The sequence below is a fragment of the Cucurbita pepo genome, chromosome LG05 (assembly GCF_002806865.2).
Source record: "Cucurbita pepo subsp. pepo cultivar mu-cu-16 chromosome LG05, ASM280686v2, whole genome shotgun sequence".
Taxonomy (NCBI): Eukaryota; Viridiplantae; Streptophyta; class Magnoliopsida; order Cucurbitales; family Cucurbitaceae; genus Cucurbita; species Cucurbita pepo.
The window spans coordinates 914,421-934,049 of NC_036642.1; the positions used below are offsets into that span (position 1 = coordinate 914,421).

At 36.5% G+C, this 19,629-nt stretch overlaps 5 protein-coding genes across 5 annotated transcripts; 2 read left to right on the forward strand and 3 right to left on the reverse strand.

The window, feature by feature from the left end:
* The first annotated feature begins 6 nt into the window (after positions 1 to 6).
* LOC111795466 (protein TORNADO 2-like) lies at positions 7 to 1,307 on the forward strand. The gene is made up of 2 exons (XM_023677910.1): positions 7 to 788; positions 864 to 1,307. The coding sequence occupies exons 1-2, from the start codon at positions 120 to 122 to the stop codon at positions 1,188 to 1,190; spliced, it is 996 nt and encodes a 331-aa protein (XP_023533678.1). The 5' UTR covers positions 7 to 119; the 3' UTR covers positions 1,191 to 1,307.
* A 3,008-nt stretch (positions 1,308 to 4,315) lies between these two features.
* LOC111794550 lies at positions 4,316 to 6,146 on the reverse strand. The gene is made up of 4 exons (XM_023676583.1): positions 5,844 to 6,146; positions 5,495 to 5,692; positions 5,084 to 5,299; positions 4,316 to 4,999 (listed from the first exon to the last, which is right to left on the reverse strand). The coding sequence occupies exons 1-4, from the start codon at positions 5,844 to 5,846 to the stop codon at positions 4,760 to 4,762; spliced, it is 657 nt and encodes a 218-aa protein (XP_023532351.1). The 5' UTR covers positions 5,847 to 6,146; the 3' UTR covers positions 4,316 to 4,759.
* A 2,752-nt stretch (positions 6,147 to 8,898) lies between these two features.
* On the reverse strand, positions 8,899 to 10,263 carry LOC111795544 (proline-, glutamic acid- and leucine-rich protein 1-like). The gene is made up of 3 exons (XM_023678033.1): positions 9,583 to 10,263; positions 9,405 to 9,515; positions 8,899 to 9,309 (listed from the first exon to the last, which is right to left on the reverse strand). The coding sequence occupies exons 1-3, from the start codon at positions 10,159 to 10,161 to the stop codon at positions 9,157 to 9,159; spliced, it is 843 nt and encodes a 280-aa protein (XP_023533801.1). The 5' UTR covers positions 10,162 to 10,263; the 3' UTR covers positions 8,899 to 9,156.
* A 4,143-nt stretch (positions 10,264 to 14,406) lies between these two features.
* On the forward strand, positions 14,407 to 16,994 carry LOC111795418 (transcription factor MYC2-like). The gene has a single exon (XM_023677831.1). The coding sequence runs from the start codon at positions 14,669 to 14,671 to the stop codon at positions 16,748 to 16,750; it is 2,082 nt and encodes a 693-aa protein (XP_023533599.1). The 5' UTR covers positions 14,407 to 14,668; the 3' UTR covers positions 16,751 to 16,994.
* A 208-nt stretch (positions 16,995 to 17,202) lies between these two features.
* On the reverse strand, positions 17,203 to 17,532 carry LOC111794968. Its single transcript, XM_023677188.1, has one exon. It carries the CDS (start codon positions 17,530 to 17,532, stop codon positions 17,203 to 17,205), a length of 330 nt encoding a protein of 109 aa, XP_023532956.1.
* Positions 17,533 to 19,629: the final 2,097 nt, after the last annotated feature.

Below are 19,629 nucleotides of genomic sequence, written 5' to 3' on the forward strand. Positions count from 1 at the left end.
TCCATCGTTTCGGCCGCCAATCTTGGTAAAACAGTTTCCTTTCTTTCAGTCTGAATCCAAAAGGCCCAAAGATTGTGACACACCATATCATCGCTCTACCACCATCCCAAACGAAGCATATGACTTCGTTGGAATATAGTGGGCTTGGTCTTGGGCCTGGGCTAGGTTTATGTGGGCTTGAGCCTGGTTTGAATATAGTTTGGGGTAGCCATGAGATTGTCTCTCTGGTTCAAATAACAAAAGACGAGACCTGTTCTTCCTTACTCCCACAAAACAACAGCCTCCCAGAAATGGCACTCACCAAAACAGTAATCGGAGCTATAAATTTCATAGCCATGCTCCTCTCCGTCCCCATCATCGGCGCCGGAATATGGCTGGCCACCCAACAAGACAATGCCTGCGTCCAAATCCTCCAATGGCCTATCATCTTTTTCGGCGTCATTGTCCTTATTGTTGCCGTCGCCGGCTTCATCGGAGCCTTCTGGCGCATCAGCTGGCTGCTGATTGTTTACCTCATCGCCATGCTGGTCCTCATTGTGCTTCTGGCTTGCTTGGTGGGTTTTATTTACATGGTCACCATTAGAGGGTCTGGGCATCTGGAGCCCAACCGGGCTTACTTGGAGTATCATCTGGATGACTTTTCTGGGTTTTTGAGGCACAGAGTTGAAAGCTCGTTTAAATGGGATTTGATTCGGAGCTGCTTGAGTTCTTCTAGTACATGTGGGCAGTTGAATCAGAGCTTTCGTATGGCTCAAGATTTCTTTAACGCTCCTATTTCTCCTCTCCAGGTATCTGTTTCATGATATACTAATTATGTAAGAAAAGTTTTGATTAATTTTTTTGTTTGTTTTTGTTTTTTTAAGTCAGGATGCTGCAAGCCGCCGACGCTGTGTGGGTACACATTTGTGAACCCAACATACTGGATAATGCCGATAAACAATGCAGCCGACATGGACTGCTTGAAGTGGAACAACGACCAGACCCAGCTGTGTTACGGGTGCGACTCTTGCAAGGCAGGGTTGCTGGAGAGCTTGAAGAATCAATGGAGGAAGGCTGATATTGTGCTGCTCTTGGCGCTGGTTGCTCTCATTTCTGTGTATTTGATTGCTTGTTGTGCGTTTAAAAATGCGAAAACAGAGAAGCTGTTTGACAAATACAAGCAGGGCCGTGAAAGCCAAGGCTATGTCTGAATTATTACTATTATTGTTATTAGGGTTTGTGTTGGTCTACGATGTTTGTTTGATCCAAACAAGGATATTTGAATTAATGAATATATTAAAAGAAGTGGAGTTTTGGGGCCTTGTGTATTTATTGATTGGGGTTGAAATTTGGGGAAAAGAAGGACATGATTTCAGGAAGGGGCACCGAAAGCTGATGCTTACTTTTGAAAAATGGTGACAATATTATTGAGAAGCGCACGCACCCCGAGGTGAAACATGTTGTTTCTAGTGACGAGCGATCATGCAGCCACCAGCGTAGACACCGACCTATTTCTCCTCCTCCATGCGATCTCTGTTTAGCTATGGGACCAGCGGCGATGATTGTATTCTTCAATGGTAGCGAAGGACGCAGGCACTCACTGCTCGATGGCACACCGACAAGTGACAACTTGAGTTGCAGGGGCGCAATTGGTGCGATGAGTCCGCATTTTTCTAGCATCTCTGTCTCTCTCATTTTCCCAACAGCAAACCCCAATTCGTGCGACGCCCAGCAACGATGAGGTCAGGGAGCAGCAGTTTTGGTTGTGTAGCGTCCTAGTTCTGGCATGGTTCCACGTCTGGCGTTATGAACTATTCTTTGATAATTAATAACAATTTTAATACTTATTAGTCCAATCTTGAATAATATATACTGCTAAACAAGAACAACATAAGAAATAAGCTAAATAACCTTACGATTTTTAAAATCCATACACCAAGGAAAGGTTTCAACGTCCTTGCTAATAGATATTGTTGACACGTATCTTTGTAAGTCTCACAGTTGTTAAAACGTGTCTGTTAGGGATAGGTTTTCACACCCTTATAAGAAATGTTTCGCTCTCCTCTCCAACCGGTATTGGATCTCACAATTCACCACCCTTCAAGGCCAGCGTCCTCGCTGGCACACTGTCCGGTATTCCGCTCTGATACCATTTGTAACAACTCAAGTCTACTGCTATAAGATATTGTCTGCTTATCCCACATTGATTAGAGGGAGACGAAACATTCCTTATAAGGGTGTGAAAACGTCTCTCTAGTAGACACGTTTTAAAACCACGAGGCTAATGGCGATACGTAACAAGTTAAAGCATGCAATATATGCTAGTGGCGGGTTTGGGTTAAGAAGGGTACTAGAGCCATATATCGAGTGATATGACAGGAATGATATTAGACCCCTACTCCCTAACAAATGCGTGGAAGCCTTACTTACAAGGATGTATAGTGAAGTCTCGTACCGGTTGGAGAGGGGAATAAAACATTCCCTCAAATGATGTCAAAACCTCTCCATCTTTAGCAAACATATTTTAAAAACCGTAAAGCTAACGGCGATACAAAACGGACCTTGACGAACAACATGTACTAGCCGTAGACTTTAGTTGTTACAAAGAGACAAAATACCACAAAATCTTGTTGGTGGCTAGACATTAATGGTAATCATGAGTGCCTAATTAAGCCCCGGATGTTGAAGACTCGGTATGAGAAGCGAACCCATAGTTTTATAAAATAAAGATGGGCCAATCCTTAATGTTAAATAAGTTGAGTTGTAGAAGAAGCCCAAAAATGGGGTAAGAGTGTGTGAAAATGAAATGAAAGAGAAAGGGATGGGGAGAATACACTCGAGTCATAAACGACACTTTCCACCTTATCTTCATGTTCTAGTAAACATCAGACCAACAGTAGGGTACAATACATTACGTGTTGTAAGCTTAATAAACTCTCCTTTTCTTTCTTTTTCTTTATTATTATTTAAACACTTTCATTCTCTCAAGTACATCAAATATCCCAATTCTTTTTTGTTTTTTTGTGCGAGGAGGAGCAGGTAAATGTTGGTGACCAGATACATGACCGACCAATCAAAATGGGCCATATAACGAGTTGGGATTGTCACTAATTTGAAAGGGAAAGCCTGGGCGTGGGGGCCAATATGGTGTATGAATCATGGAAACTGGTGCGCCTGTGTTTTGTTTAATATCAAACTCAACCATAAACTCATGACATCATCCCTTACCACACCATGCCTTTCAATTTGGAACGTTAGTGGCCGCTATGCATGCAAGGAGGTTTCCCCAAACCCTCCTTTCCTCCGCCTTTTATTTTATTTTATTTTTAATTTCTTTTATTTCAATTCCCATTTTCTTTCCTTTCCTAAATTTCCACCCAATATGTAAAGAGAATCTCCACGGTGGTGGAAGCCCCACATCACGCCCATAGGCCTACGCGCATCATGCACCCACTCATCTTCCACATATGTTTCTCACACGTGTAACTCACATCCTGACACTTCCTCCAAAATTCCTACACACTTCCACGACACGTGCCCTCTTTCTCTCCACTTAACTCCCCCTCTTCTCATCACAACATCTACCACGTGTCCACCTTCATACGTGTCCACTCCTCCTCCCTAATCTCATTCTCTCTCTTGATTACCACTAATTAAACACCATTAAACTTAATCTTCACCTTAATCTTCACCTTAAAACATCAAAAATCACAACACGTGGGAACTCACGTGTAAAGCAACTGAATCCCCACGTAAAAGTCGTGATCCGCGCACGCATTATGAGGACCCCCAATTTTTCAGTCAAAATCAATCTTTTAAATTGGAACGCCACATGGTAAAAAAAAAAATATATATTAATTATTAAACATTAAATATTACCGAACCGAATTATGGAGCTGTCGCAGGCTTAACACACACACCGTTCTTACTGCTTCCACTTCATCGGGACTCCGATGAGGATAACATCCAACGGTTGTTAAATCCACACGTGGGCTCCGGTACACGCATGATTAGAATGGGAAACCCTTTCGGCTAAGGAACCGCCTTTTGTTTAAAATAAAATAAAATAAAAAACACCTTTCAATTTTGTGGGCGGCTGACTCACTTTTTACACTCCCGGGAAATCCAGTCGCTTACCTTTTTCGCCAACCACTTATATAACGGCACGTGGACGTCAGGACAAAACACCCCCACACAACCGCCCGCCACCGGCTGCTGTGAAAATGAAAATAACCCTTGCACTGTTCCTACGAAACGGAAAATAACTGAATTCTTTTTACCATCTGAATTAAATTTAATTTGGGAGAAAATATAATAAAATATGGATATATATATATATAAAGTCTATTTATTAATTTTATTTCATTCCTTGTATAAACATCATTCCTAAGTTACAACCCAAGGAGGAAGGTAAAATAATAAAATAAAAACATTAAAATTTATAAATAAAAAAAAAAACAATATTCACATCTATAGTAAACCCAAAACTCAAGTATAACTAAACTTCTAATCAGCACCGTCCTTCCTATTTTCATAATTATCTTCTACTTCTATAGAACACAACTCACAATCTTTTTCCCCTTCTGCAATCAAGTCCCTCACCTTTTACTTATTTCCACGGCCTCTCCTCCGACCACGACGAACAGCAACAGATTCAGCGAGCCCAATCGAAAACTACATTATATGAGTAGAGCATCATCTCGGTGTTCAAATTAGGGAAGTACAGGATGCAGTGATGTTCTTTTAAATAAAAAAGGGTTTGATGATGATTTTCTTTTTTTCAATATTCGATCATGAGTCCACTCATTGGAGCTCTATGTGGAATCCCTTTTCGTCGTTTCGCCGTTCTGTAACTGACCAAAGTTCGGGGTGGCGTTGACGGCGTGAAGCTCTGCACCACTTTGTTCTTGTTTTTGTTCATCGCTCTTCCTTGGCTGCTACTGCTGTAACACGAATCCTCTGAATCCGACCCCCCCATCACTCGCGGTTTCTTCTCGAAATTCTTCGATGTTCCCACAATCTAAAACAGCACAGAAAATCCCCACAATTCAATTTATTGAAGAACTCATGAATGGCATTGATGAGAAATTTTAGGTGGAGTTACCTTGCAGCCAAGAGAGCAGAATCGGAAAGAATCGAGGAGGCTGCGTTCGCAGACTTCACAGGTGTTGGTGACGCCTTTGCCGGGCCTAGGCTGAGGGCGTTCATTCAAGAATACGACTCTGGCGCTGTTAATAATGTAGGTTTGGACGCCGGTAATGTCGAGGACTTTCTGAATCTCCGATACCCTTATGACATCGTGGTACGAGGACCTTCTAATCTGTGGCAAATAGAATCAGAATGGAAAAAACAGAGCAACCCTGTCAGTGATTTCGATTGGTTAGTAATGGGTTTGTGCCAGAATTTGATTTAGAAATAGTGCATTTGATGAAACCCGTGATGAAAGGGAAAATCCCCCACGAGTTTTTTCCTTGAAATGAAAAATTACCAAAAATGAAAGGGAAATAAATCGAACCTGAATAGCGCGATGGTCTTTGTGATAAGCGAGACAGAGAGAACATAGTGCGCCATTCATGCAATCCAAACAATACATATTACATTCACTCTTGTGGGAATCGGCATGGAACTTGCATTGAACAAAGAATCTTTCTCGAAGCAGAGGTTTCAGCCATGGCGGCCATCTATTATCTTCATCCTCAGGTCCTCCAGCGCCCTGTTCCACAAAACAAACAAACAAACAAACAAACCCCAAAATCAGAATCCACCATTGAAACACAAACAAACCCAGATTGGGGAAAACACTAGAAAACAGAATGCCCATAACTCAAAACACAAAGAATTAAAAAAACCCAGAGAAATTCTACCATGATTCTTCTGCTCTTAGGCTTGATTTCTCGAACAGTAGCTTCCTGATTCTCGATAGCCAGCTTGAAAATGAGGAAGTAGCAGAGTGTAATGTGTAGAAAGAAGAAGAGATTGGGGCGGCGAGAGAGGGAGAAAAGGGTAAACGGGCTCTCAATTGGAAAGAAGAGGAGTTTTTAAGAGGGAGAGAGAGAGAGAGAGAGAGAGAGAGAGAGAGAGAGAGAGAAGTCGTTCTTATCTGCAAAAAGTCTAAAGCGAGGCAAAAAGGTCCGAAGCTGAAGCAAAAGGAAAAGATGCGTTGGGTGCAAGGAACTCTTCTCCTTCTTTCCTTTATAAATTGGGTTTCATTTTCGTGTTTGCTTCGGTCTTATCGCATATTCTTATTTTATTTTATTTTTATTTCCCCATTTAACACAATATTTTCAACCACGCATTACTTTATTTTGCATCATTAATTATATTCTCACACTCTCTTTCCTGCTGCTTCCGCCCTTAACTCCCCGGAACCCTTCAAAACCATAATCGGAATATATTTTCATTTTCTTATTCTTATTCTATACTAATTAACATGTTCATCAGTTTAAGTATCTTTAATTCTTATTTTATTCACCAAACCATCTGTATTTTACCTTTTATTTCTATCAATTTCATAAATCCCCAATTGGGATCCTTGCATTAATAACTAATTCAATGGGACGCATGAGTAGAGCTTTAATTTATTTATTTGGTATCTTTGGTGTTCTTTGGTGTTCTTTGGTGTTCTTTGGATGTGGTGAAGATTGGGACAAATTTGAATTGGCATATGGCTAATGGCAAATGGCAAATGGCAAATGGTAAATGGCAGGTGAAAGAATTGGGGAATCACAAATATTAGGACTCAATATATAAGTTAATCTGTATATAATTAAAGAAAGATTTAGAGAATTAATTAAGAAAATGAATGGTTTGATTTTAAAAATCTTCCATCCTCTCAACTTTATATTACCAATCAATTTAATGTTCAAATTTCTTTCTCGTGAAAATTGCCATTGGGGTTAGGGTGATTTAGACATTAAACCAAATCCATTGGATTAATAAGTTTACTTATAGTTCCTAATTAACATCCACCACACTATTTTTAGAACAAAAACTAAATTCAGTGTATTTAGTTATCAACCAACATTTATGACTACAAAAATTATTTTTTTGCTTTCATTTTCTAATTAATTCATTAATGATATATATTTCTTAACATAAGCCAACTACGAGTCTAGTCGAGTCGAGCCAAGCCAAGTCAAAATAGGTCAAGCACGTATGGGCGTACACCTTGCATGCCCACGACCCAAAATGAAACTTGTTGTTGATAGCAAAATAAAAATAAAAATAATTAAAACCCTATGAAAAGCATTCTTGTTTTCACATCTAACCTTTACCATATTTGAAGGATGGAGTTTAGCTTTTTAAATAATAGAAAATTATTTTTATTTTTTGCTTAATAATTTCAAATTTCTTAAAACGTTTATTTTAATTTAAAATATAAATTACTACTATTTTCTTGGGGGGAAAAAAAGTGGTTGGTTGTGATGAGTCAATGCGAGGACTAGTCTTCCAGCTTAGATTACATTATACGACAGAACACTTTGACTTAGTTATTGGAAAGGAATTTTATTGTTTTAAGAATTTATAATAATTAAAAAGAAAAACAAAAAATAATGTTTGGAGACTTGTTAAAATTGTAGTCAACGGTGAGGTTTTTAAGAAGACGCGGTGGCACACCAGGCATGAGTAATGGCGCTTGTGCGTACTTGTTTCACACGTGTGGGCCTCCCTTTTTTAGTTTTTTGGGCCCATTTGTGGGCCTTATCCTCGGAGACCACGTCTTGTGGGTCCCACCACCGATTGGCCCATAGTGGTATTTTATGTAAATAACTCCAACTCTTGGCCGTGTTTTGGTACAAAAACTCTCGAGGCTCGAGGTGATGAGGTTTGCCTGACGTGGAGTTTCCAAAATTTAATCATTAAAACCTTAATTATTGCTATTGTTTTTGTTCCTGGTGTGTTCTACGGTTTGCTTTGGCCTTTCCAACCAAAATAATTTATTTATTCATAATAAAATTATAAATTTACTTCATATTTTTAAAAAATTTGATATATATATATATATATATTTAAATAATCCATAGCAAGTTAATTTTTGTCTTTGGGACGGTTAAAAATGTAGTTTTCCAATAATAATGGAATGCTATGAAAAAAAGGTCTTTAGGAACTAATTTCCAAAATCAAGCATTATTATTATTATTATTATTTGTAAAAAAAAAAAAAAAAAAAAAAAAGAATTTATTTATTTTTATAAAGGAATAATGCTTTGAGTAAATAGGTGGTGGATATATAATGCTGAAAAGAAGGATTAGATACTCAAATAATAGGCAGCTGAGTACGGAATTGGAATATATTGTTGTGTATTTATTCTGAGTATGCTTCTTTATCTTATTTTNAAAAAAAAAAAAAAAAAAAAAAAAAAAAAGTTGAGCTTTATTAAATTATAAATTTGGTCCCAACTTTTATAATATTGAAAATTATTGAGGGATGTCATGATTTTAGTGAATTATAATTTGGTATTTTTCTTTTATAATTTGAAGAGATTCAAACTTGTTTAATTTAAATTAATGCATTCAAACTCTTTAGCTTTCAAACTTTTTGATGTTTTAAAAATGTGTATGCTTTAATATTAATAATGATTGTAAAGAAAAAGCAAATTCTAAATTATTGGTATTTCATCATTGTTACAGAAGCGGAAGGAAGATGCATGATGCCTTTTCTTTTATTATTCCAATTCATCATTTTCTAATTATTATAAAAATACCTTCGACACTTAAAAGTCTTCTAATAGTAACTTTTTTTTACTCAAAATAAAATACGTTTAACTATGAAATTCTTATAATTTAGCCACCAAAATTTACACCTTAGTAATATATATATAGTTAGTGAGAGAGGGAGAGTTCTTTATTTTGTGGATTTTGTCTTAAAAAGAAAACAAAATTTAAAAAGTGTACTGGAATTAAAAAAGCCAATTTCTCATTACTGAAATTAAAGAAGTCCTTATTTATTGCTTAATTGCTGAAGATTTTGTGGCAGTATCCAAAATCCGACAACCAAGCTGAAAATGGGCCCTGGGGAAGCCCATTCTTAGACAAGAAAGCAAAGCAAAAGCCCATTAGTTCATATCAAAACTCCTCCCATAGCCCAAAAAGAACAAGGCGAGCCAGTTTCGGCCCATTCTTTCATATCATCTTGATTTGAAATTTGAAAAAAAAGGAAAAAAAAAATTATGAAAATCTACAGAAGCTTGTAGAAACAGCTGGTTCCAGAAAGAAGAATCTCGAAGCCTTTGCCACAGGGACACTTCAAACGAAGCTCCAATGAATCCCCCACCCTCTCCACTCCCACTGTTTCTTCTTCATCCTCTTCTTCCTTGCAACACTCAACTTTCNAAAAAAAAAAAAAAAAAAAAAAAAAAAAAAAAAACATCCTAAATTGACAACAAAAAGGAAGAATATGAACATTCTTGTTTCTAAAAATCGTACCTTTTTGGTCTCATTTTCATCCCTTTTTTCCTCTTCGTGTTCTTGTTCACTCATCACTTCCTTCCACCATTCATTCATCTCCTTCAGTCGATCCTTGATTTTTCTCAGCCTCTGTCATTAAAATTCCCCAAAATAAGGTTTGAATTAAAGGGCATTAACAAAAACAAGAAAAGGGAACCTTTGAATCGGGGCTGTCTTCTTTGATCGAATCATTGACTCTCCCAATTGTAAGAGGGGAATCGGAGGTTTTGTCAGTGGAGGGAGTCGGGTCTGAAACCGTACGCCGGAGGGGCAGCGGCGGGAGCGCCGAATTGGGACATAAGCGCTTGGCTGGCGACGGAGGGGAGAAATTACGAGATTCGGTGGGGTCGGAAACAGAGCGGGAGAGAGGGGAGAAATTACGAGCTTCGGTGGGGTCGGAAACAGAGCGGGAGAGAGGGGAGAAGGGAGTGGGATGGGCCGAGGAAGGGCCGAAGGGGATTGGGAGATCGATCTTGGAGAAGGAAGTGAGATTGTGTTGTTGAGGATCAAGAAGGTGCTTCTTGGTGGTGGCTGCGGGGTCTTGAATCTGCGTTGGGGAGCGTCGTTTCTTGTGTGTGGCAGCGCAGCGAGGTGGACGGCGGCCGCATGAAGAACAGAGTGGAGGACGACGGTGGTGGGTGCCGCCGGGGTTGAGGCAGAGAGTGGAGAAGCGGGAATCGAAATGCTGTTGTTCTGGGTTCTGGGGTTCTGCTGATTCTTGAATCAAATTGCTCATTGCTCCAAAATATTCAAAGATTGATTGATTATCGTTGAATGGGAACTCATATGATCACAATTTACCGCTTAATTCTTATCCCCTTCGATTATATTCTATGAATTTCCGATTATTTTTCATTTCTTTTTAACTTCAAAAATATTAATATTTGAGATTCAAAGGTGAAATAATGTTAATTACAGTGTTTCAAATTCTAATTAACCCCCACCACCAACAGAGAAGTGGGCCGACAGCCTGGTATTTGGGCCTGGGTTGTGTTGTGTTAGTCTTTATAACGAATTTCTTTGGGCCAATGAGGCCCAAAACCAAAACACAAAACTTGAGCTTTAGGTGGTCATGGTGATAATGGGCATCTACATTATGTTAGAAACTCGACTAAAATTCATTATTATTATTATTATTATTATTATTATTATTATTGGGAATAGAATTAGGCGTTAAGATGTAAATTCAGATTAATGATTGCATAATTAGTTCAGAAGTTGCTAAGAGAAATTTAATGATTGGAAATCACGTGTTTCATTCCAATAATTGAGGGAAAAAATGGTTCTAAAAAATAGTTTTTTTTTTTAATAAGAAAAAGATAATGGAATATGAAATATTTATTTCAATAGGAAAAATAGTTCCCATCTTATCTTTATTAACTCACTGCCACACTAGAACAGTTGTTTGGAAGCATGCAAATTTTAATAATAATAAAAATAAAAATAAACTTTGTCCCAAATGACAAAAAAAAAACAAACAAACAAGAATTAATAATTGTAAAAACAAAAAAGAAGGACACACGTGTCTATATTCTTTCAATAAATAAGTGAGCAAATAAAATTTTCTAAATTTAACTAAAAATATTGTCTAACTAATAAAGTGTTCAAAATCTAACCATAAAAACACTCAAATNAAAAAAAAAAAAAAAAAAAAAAAAAAAAAAAAAAAAAAAAAAAAAAAAAAAAAAAAGCAAAGCATTTCGAGGGAAACCACGAAACAAAGGATAGACTTGACTTAGGTTGGCAAGTGGGATCCTTTTTGGCGCAAACAATATTTTGTTAACCGTATTTATAGTTAAAATAGTTTTTTTAGTTTAATAGAAAGAATTTGAATATTTAAATTTAAAATTATTTGAGAATTTCGCGTCACTATTTTTCAAATTCATTAGAAAAAATACTATGAATTTTCTATGTGAATACTCCATAAAAAGAAAGAAAATAAATCATTTAAAATTATTCCTAATAATTATTAACATTTTTGGGAACATTAAACATATTTGTAGCATATGTCACTAAACAATACGTATATATTTTGAGTGGGGACAAGGAAAATTGGAGTTTTTGGAAAGAGAATAAAAATATATCAATTTTTTTAATTTAAAAAAAGAAAAAAGAAAAAAGAAAAAGCCAAATAATTGAGTATAATGATGACGGGTGAGAATGAAATGAGGCTGAAGAAGAGGCCCATCAACGATGGCCCTGGCCCACAAATGAACGGCCCTGATATATGGAGGATAGAGACACATCAAAGGCCCACTTGCATAGGCTGTGTGCCATCTTCTTCCTTCTTGCCTGCTTCTATCCAAACCCTGCAATTTGCTTGTCTTTATTCATTCCCCACCCAACGCTTAACAACCCCTTTCATTCCATTTTGTTCGAGTTAAATTACCATTTTGTCCTTCCGTTCATTCCCATCAATTACGACTATAAAAAGTATTCGATAAATTCAAACTTTATAATCATAACAAAAAAATTAAATTAAATATAAACGATCATATATAAAATGATATATAGCCTTAAACTTTTCTCTCGATTCTATAATATCTCAATTTTATGTTGTAATGTATTCTTAATTAATCCAATTTTACCCATATAAACTATTTTTAAGGATAATAAATTAATTTAAAAATATTAAAATTTTGAATTTTATGAATAATAATAATAATAATAATAATAATAGGGGATGTGGTTAGGTATGTCCATAAACGGCTAGCAGTTCATGTAGGTACTAGAATTAGGGGTTTAGTGGGATAAATTGTTACGGTTAAAATGATAATAAATTAAAGGGCAATGGATGACGTGGCCAGCTGAAACCCTAACAGCATGAAAAACGTGTGATGTTTGCTCCCACCAAATATTAAATAAATTAACAATAAAACTTTTTTTTTAAGCAAAAAGACAATTGGCTTTTTTGGCATCACATTCGCCCTCTCCAGGGGCTTTTAAATTTCAATTAATCCTTAAAAAAACCAACTTTTTTTTTCCTTAAAAAAAAAAAAAAACAAAACAAAACAAAACTTGTATTTTATTCTTAAAATTTACTAATACTTCAAATGTTTTTTCTTTTTATTCATATACTTGTCCAAAAACAATCGTTAACATCCCACCTAATTACAATATTGATGATTAAGCAACTCCGAGACCCCTTTCAAAATGGTCGATAGATTACTTTAGAGCAAATAATTTAAAATGTTTATAATACTCCGAGACCCATTCTACTTAATTTGTGTTTATAATTTAAATGTTTGAAGTAGGTAAGAATTTGATTCTATAACTGTTTTATAGAAAGTTACTGATCACAATATTTATTATTTTAGTTTTATGAGCCGATTTGTTTGTTTGTGATGATTAAAGGAATCGTGAGGGTGTAAAGGTACAGTGTTTGATTAGTTTTAAATTAAAAAATATATTTTATATATTTCCATTTAATAAATACGACTCAGGTATGCATCAACAACTATTAATTTTAAATTTTAAATTCACATTTAAAATATTAATAATTTCGTTATCTTTAAGATTAAGTAAAGATAAGCTTCATCTCTCCTCTTTAGAAAAAATTTGTACGATAGAGATTATTTGAGCTAACCCCAAATTAACCTTAAGTTTGGTTTTATTTATTTATTTATTTATTTATTGGAGGATAGGGGACAAAAGCTACCTTTTAGGTTAAACAAGGAAGGAAGATTATATTGGGTAAAAAAATGATTATTTAATTCTAATTTTGTAAACCAACCTATTAAAGATAATTAAAAGTAAATTAATTGTTAATATAATAAATAATTTTTGAACAATTTTGTTTTACCTTTTAAAAAGATTAGAGGAAATTAAGGGGTAGATATATATCGGAATTAAAATGGTAAAAATAATAATAATTAATTGAAGGAATTTAACCAACGTAATTATTCCGCAAGAGGTTCTGTGGTGGACCGGGTGTGAAGAGGTATTTGAGTAAAAGTAGGGGAATTTGTGTAATTAATAAAAATGAAAAAATGGGGAGTTTTCGTAAAAACCAAAAAAATAAGTGGTAGAAAAAGAAATATTGGGGTCAGTTTTATCACATGGGGGCAAGTGGAAAACAAACGTGTGTTAGCATGGAGAGGGTTGTTTTCATCCCTGAGACGGAAAGCTAGGAAAAAACGTGACTCTTTAAATTAATTATATTTTTTTTTATTTTAAATAAAAAAATAATTTTCCGATTTGTTCAGAGTGTAAACGCGACGGACCAATCAGGGAATGGGATTCCCTGTCTGTGATGACAGCTTGGCGACTTACTTTTATCTCTCCTCCCTTCATTTATTTATTTATTTATTTAATTTCTTTAAATTGTGTCATTGTGTCCCATCTTCCGCTATAATTTAGAATTTTGAATAAGTTAAAAGCGGAAGTTGAAATTTAAGAGAAAAATAGAGAGTGAGAATTGGCTACGCTTTTTAAAGGAATAAAATAAATGAACGCGCGATTATTTGCATTTGCAACATGTAGGCTGCCGAGTTTTTACATTTTTATAAGCATAAATTATTTACCTTTTTTTTTTTTTGTTAATTAATTAATTAATTAATTATTTATTCTTTTGGATATGATATGACAAGCCTTTTACTTTTTGGTTCTTTTTTTCCCCCTTAGATGCTTATTTCCCTCATTCTTTATTACCCATTTTGGAATATTTTGAGGAGCTCTTTGAATGCGCTTTTTGAATTTTGTTTAATTACCTTTTTTAAATTCTTTTTTCAATAATAATAAATCCATTAAGCTCCAATCCCACTTGTAATTTTTAAATATTGCTTTTTTTTTCTCTTTATATTCTTTTGAGTTGGGCATCGGGAACTTTTTTTTTTTATTTATTTATTTATTTATTTATAATTTTTAGTTATTATTTGTTAAAGTTAATGTATTTCTATAAATATTTAAAAAAAATAAAATTGTAAAATCAAGGTTGTGTTGGGTTGATAGGTGGAGAGTTCCGAGTTAAACTCAACTAGCTTTTTCCACTCCTGGCTACTTCCCCGATTTAATCGGCGATTCATTCTTACAGCTTCCGCTTTCCGTCGCACTGTCTCCCTCCTCCACTCGCTTTCCTCCTACATTGTTTTTCTCTCTCTAAAACTGAAATTCAACCTAAATGCATTTCAAATAAATGTTAATCTCAGTTGCATCAATTCCACCTTTCGCCTCCGCCGCGAACTTTCGACCCGTACGGTAACTCATCACTTCTCCACCGGATTGAACACCTCTCAGTGTATGGAATGACGGACTGCCGATTACCATCGGTCATGAATTTCTGGGCGGATGAGAACGCGTCGATGATGGACGCATTTATGAGCACCGATCTGAATTCCTTCTGGGTTACGCCGCCGCAGCCACAGCAACAGCAACAGCAACTTCCTCAGCAGCCGTATGCCTCTGTTTCTGCTGCGTCGGACCCGAGTAAAGGTGTCGGTCAATCGTTACCGCCGTCGTCTATGGCGGTTTTCAACCAGGAGACTCTCCAGCAGCGCCTCCAAGCTTTGATTGAAGGCGCTCAGGAGAGCTGGACTTACGCTATCTTCTGGCAGTCTTCGTATGACTGCTCCGGCGCCACCGTCTTGGGCTGGGGCGATGGGTACTACAAAGGCGAAGAAGATAAAGGCAAAGAAAAGGCCAAATCGAGTACCTCAAAATCAGAGCAGGAGTACCGTAAGAAAGTCCTTCGCGAGCTCAATTCTCTCATTTCTGGTTCACCTACCTCTGAAGACGACGCCGTCGACGAGGTTGTCACCGATACCGAGTGGTTCTTCTTGGTGTCGATGACTCAGTCGTTCGTCTCCGGCGTCGGTTTACCGGGACAGGCGTTTTTCGACTCAAACCCTATTTGGGTTGCGGGTTCGGATCGGCTTGCGGGGTCGTTCTGTGAACGAGCCCGTCAGGGTCAGGTTTTCGGGTTGCAGACGGTGGTTTGTATTCCGTCGACGAATGGAGTCGTGGAATTGGGGTCGAGTGAGTTGATATGCCAGAGCTCCGATCTGATGAATAAGGTTAGGGTTTTGTTCAATTTCAATAATCTGGAGGTTGAAACCTGGCCAATTAGTGGTGTTGACCAAGGGGAGAATGACCCATCTTCGCTTTGGATCACTGAGCCATCAAACGCCATTGAAATTAAGGACCCTGCGACTGTGAGTAGTAACAACAACAACAACAACAACAATCCTGTGGCTTCTGCTCCAACTCCGACCACCACAAACAGCCAGCCGATTTCCAAAATTACATCACAGATTGAAACCCCCAAATCAAGCGTTGTTACTGAAACTCCAACCTCTGTTCCTCCTTCTCAAAATAGCCACCGACAGTCGCAGGCGGTTCAGACACAGAGCTTCTTTACCAGGGAATTGAACTTCTCTGAATTTGGGTACGATAATAGCAGCTTGAAGGATGGGAACTCACATTCTCTCAAGCCGGAGTCCGGCGAGATTCTGAACTTCGGTGAGAGCAAGAGGAGTTCCTTTCCCAAAACAGATACCTTGCCGTCGGGCAATTCCCAATTTGGAGCAGATGAGAATAAGAAGAGATCCCCTCCTTCACGTGGGAGTAACGAAGAGGGGATGCTTTCTTTTACTTCTGGTGTGATTCTTCCATCCTCAGGCGCTTTGAAATCGGGTGGTGGCATTGGCGATTCCGATCACTCCGACCTTGAAGCTTCGGTGATCCGTGAGGTGGAGAGTAGTAGAGCGGTGGAGCCAGAGAAACGGCCTCGCAAACGGGGGCGAAAGCCTGCAAATGGTAGAGAAGAACCATTGAATCACGTTGAGGCGGAGAGGCAGAGAAGAGAAAAGCTAAACCAAAGATTCTATGCTCTTCGAGCTGTGGTTCCAAATGTATCAAAAATGGACAAAGCTTCACTTCTTGGTGATGCTATCTCTTATATCAATGAGCTCAGAGGGAAGCTTCAAACTGCAGAATCAGATAAGGAGGATTTACAGAAGCAATTAGATTCAGTCAAGAAGTTGATGATGTCTAATAAAGATTCATGTATATCAACCTCAAATCAACCTCCGCCAGATGAAGACATTAAAGCATCAAACATCCATGGAAACCACAGTGGTATTGAAACCGATGTCGATGTGAAGATAATCAGTTGGGACGCAATGATCCGAATCCAATCTAGCAAGAAAAACCATCCAGCTGCACGGCTAATGGCAGCTTTAGAGGAACTGGACTTGGATATCAATCACGCTAGCATTTCAGTGGTTAATGATCTGATGATCCAACAAGCCACTGTCAAGATGAGCCGATTATACACTCAGGAGCAGCTAAGGTTAGCTCTTTCGTCGAAATTAGGCGCACCTCGGTAGCCATCCTTGTCTCCTTCACTGTGTTATCTGAAGTAGCATTGGTTTAGATGAGCTCCGGCTGATGTGCAATATGCTAATGGCGTAAGCTCTGTAATATACTGTTGTCTACTTGTTGTTAGGTAGTGTCGTCTTAGTATTTATGTGATCCTGAGATGATTCACATGAAGGAGTTATGTGAAGACTTTTATTGTGTATATACAAAGCCATAAATGTGAACCCCTGCAGGTTGATCTTTTGCAGATGACTGATAGTTTTGAATTTGGGTACTTGGTTTTTCTGTTTTCCAAGCGTCGAAACGGAACCCGACTTAGGTTAGGTCAGGTTTAGCCAGAATAGGTATTGAATCGATAGATCTTGGCCATAGTATAACTAATCAAGACGTATATTCTCAATTATGAGGTCGATAAAAAGTTAACATACAAGGATGTACTCATAAGCTTAAGCCTACATATCTACATCTCAGACCTGCAATTCTTCTTTCTGGCATCTGCTTTCCAATTTCTTCGACCGAGTACCTTTTTCGCTGTGTCGGAGACGACCTGTTCAGAAGGCGACTCCGAATGTGATTGCGTTTCTAATTGTGGTTCGAGATCGGAAGCTATGCACTGCATTTGAGTGTCACTGGTTGATGTTGTTGCAGGCATATTAGAACTGTTGCAAGAGTCTATGCACTGCATCTGAGTGGCTTGTTTCAGGGTCGAAGCCTTGTTTAATTCTTCTTCTAGACGTTTTCGAGCTCTATATCTGCGTTGCCTTTCTCTGTTCTTCATTCGACGAGTCATGATATCATTGTCTATTCTATAGTCTTTTGGTTGCAGATTTTTCATATTGTGGACGCTACGATCTGAATCTACACCAAAACAAATGAATAACTTGGAGGAACACCAAATACCTCGGAAAATGAAGATCTGGACGTGGAATGAAAGTATTCATCGCAGAAGAAGGGAAGAAGGCGAAGGGGGAGACTACAAAGATGTTGTATGTATGATGATTTCAGACGCACACAATCATGGGACGATTAAGTTGAAATGTTTTTTGTTGTGTTTTTTTCATATATGAGATGCGGAAGGAATGTTGGGAGTGTTCAATTATAATTGCATAATTATTAATATCGGGGCGTGTATCACACATCAGGCAGTGTGCTAGTGAGAATGCTGGCACTCAAGAAATGTTGGATCTTTAAGTTTTTCTTAGTCATTTTATTCTTAAGATCACTCTCATTCGGATGTGGTTTTTGTTCATTCATATATCTCTCTTTTATTTGGATGTCACGATCGAAATTGGTGCAACAAATACCATTTCGATATGCAATTTTTTTTTTTTTTTTTGTTGGTCACGTTTTTCATCCTTCAAATAAATTTCACGAAGATTGAATGAGTTACAAATAAGATTAAAATGGTGCGTCCTAATCCGTCTTATCAATTTTTAAAAAAGTGTGTTAACGGAGTATTATTAAATGAATTTGTGTAATTGATTGTTGTTTAGTCAAACATTATTGACCATTGGTAATTAAATTAAGGAGGAAAGATGGTCAATTCATTTCATTAATAAGTAATCATTATAACAATTATTAAAAACGTAGTTGAAGTTTAATTAATTATTGCCTAATCACTATTAATTAATGGTTCTATTTTCAATTTGATTTAACAAATTTTAATGGTTGATGACAAAAATTGTTCCTCTCCCTTAAATCAAGTGGACAAGGGAAGAAGAATGGTCGGATTATGACAATTTTATATATGGATAGCCTTCCACAATTTGAAAAGTATATTCATCGATCCCATCAATTCAATTCATTCATAAATATAATTTTTTAACATAATATTCCATATTAAACTCGGAAAGAAATTGAAACTATTAAAATTTCTAGAGATAATTTGGGATTAAAATTTTTAATGGGTTCGAGTGAGGAATATAGATCAAATTTATTCTTAAAATACGTAGTATAATTACATTTTCTCCCCATGAATCGAACAAATAGAGTTTTGAAACTTTTTCAGGAACACATGAAGAATATCTGAAGTTTTATGCATATGTCAATTTCATTGGTTTGGCATTGACTCAAATGACAAACTTTATGCATAACCATACCTAATGTCTGTGTTTCTCATGTCATATCTTTTGAAATTATTTAATGATTGCAATTTTATTTAGCTGACATTATTGTGATATAAAATATATAAAATATTCTACAATCATAGAGTGATATATATATAAATATAAAATTGAAAATCAAAAGAATACAAAGATGGGAAAGCAGCAATAAAACAATTAGGTAGTTGTTTACCTAATTCGCATTTAATTTTGAAGATTTCTAAGGTTGAGATAATAAAAAAGAGTTAGTTTATGTCAATCATCGTGACACCGTGAAGTTAATTTAATAAGGTAAGCATGTAATAAATCATAAAGAAAAGGTTGATTATAACATACAATTGGTCAAACATGAATTGTTTGAAAGATGAAGCTATCAACATTTGAAATAATAATTAATTATTTAGTGATATTATTAAAGATATGATCCTCCAAATACTATGGACAATAATACTACTATTTTAAAATTAGTTAGAATGATTTACATTCTTTTAATTAATTTTTGTTAATAATGTTTATAATTTTATACTAATTAAATTTAGTAACTTGAGGTTTAATTAAGAAACATTATAATATCAATTCAAGATATCTAAAACAACGAATCAATGTAAGATATTAATATATAACACTAACATAAATGACATAAAATAAGATAATAAGCCTACGTCTAAGGGAGGAAACTGGGAGTAAAGTGTTTTTGATGAAAGATGAGCATAATGGGAGTCCTGTCCATGCCATTTACTTGGAGGACCAACTGTTGGGAATTGCTTTTCCAATCAAGACCAGAG

Excerpts from the sequence above, each read along its gene's own strand:
- LOC111795544 (XM_023678033.1), bottom strand. The coding sequence starts at position 10,161 with ATGAGCAATTTGATTCAAGAATCAGCAGAACCCCAGAACCCAGAACAA. Across the intron at positions 9,516-9,582 it reads AAGACAGCCCCGATTCAAAG|AGGCTGAGAAAAATCAAGGA; the intron begins GTTCCCTTTTCT and ends TTTTAATGACAG.
- LOC111795418 (XM_023677831.1), top strand. The coding sequence starts at position 14,669 with ATGACGGACTGCCGATTACCATCGGTCATGAATTTCTGGGCGGATGAG.
- LOC111795466 (XM_023677910.1), top strand. The coding sequence starts at position 120 with ATGACTTCGTTGGAATATAGTGGGCTTGGTCTTGGGCCTGGGCTAGGT. Across the intron at positions 789-863 it reads CTCCTATTTCTCCTCTCCAG|TCAGGATGCTGCAAGCCGCC; the intron begins GTATCTGTTTCA and ends TGTTTTTTTAAG.
- LOC111794550 (XM_023676583.1), bottom strand. Across the intron at positions 5,300-5,494 it reads AAGACCATCGCGCTATTCAG|ATTAGAAGGTCCTCGTACCA; the intron begins GTTCGATTTATT and ends TATTTGCCACAG. Across the intron at positions 5,000-5,083 it reads TCTGCTCTCTTGGCTGCAAG|ATTGTGGGAACATCGAAGAA; the intron begins GTAACTCCACCT and ends GTGCTGTTTTAG.
- LOC111794968 (XM_023677188.1), bottom strand. The coding sequence starts at position 17,532 with ATGACTCGTCGAATGAAGAACAGAGAAAGGCAACGCAGATATAGAGCT.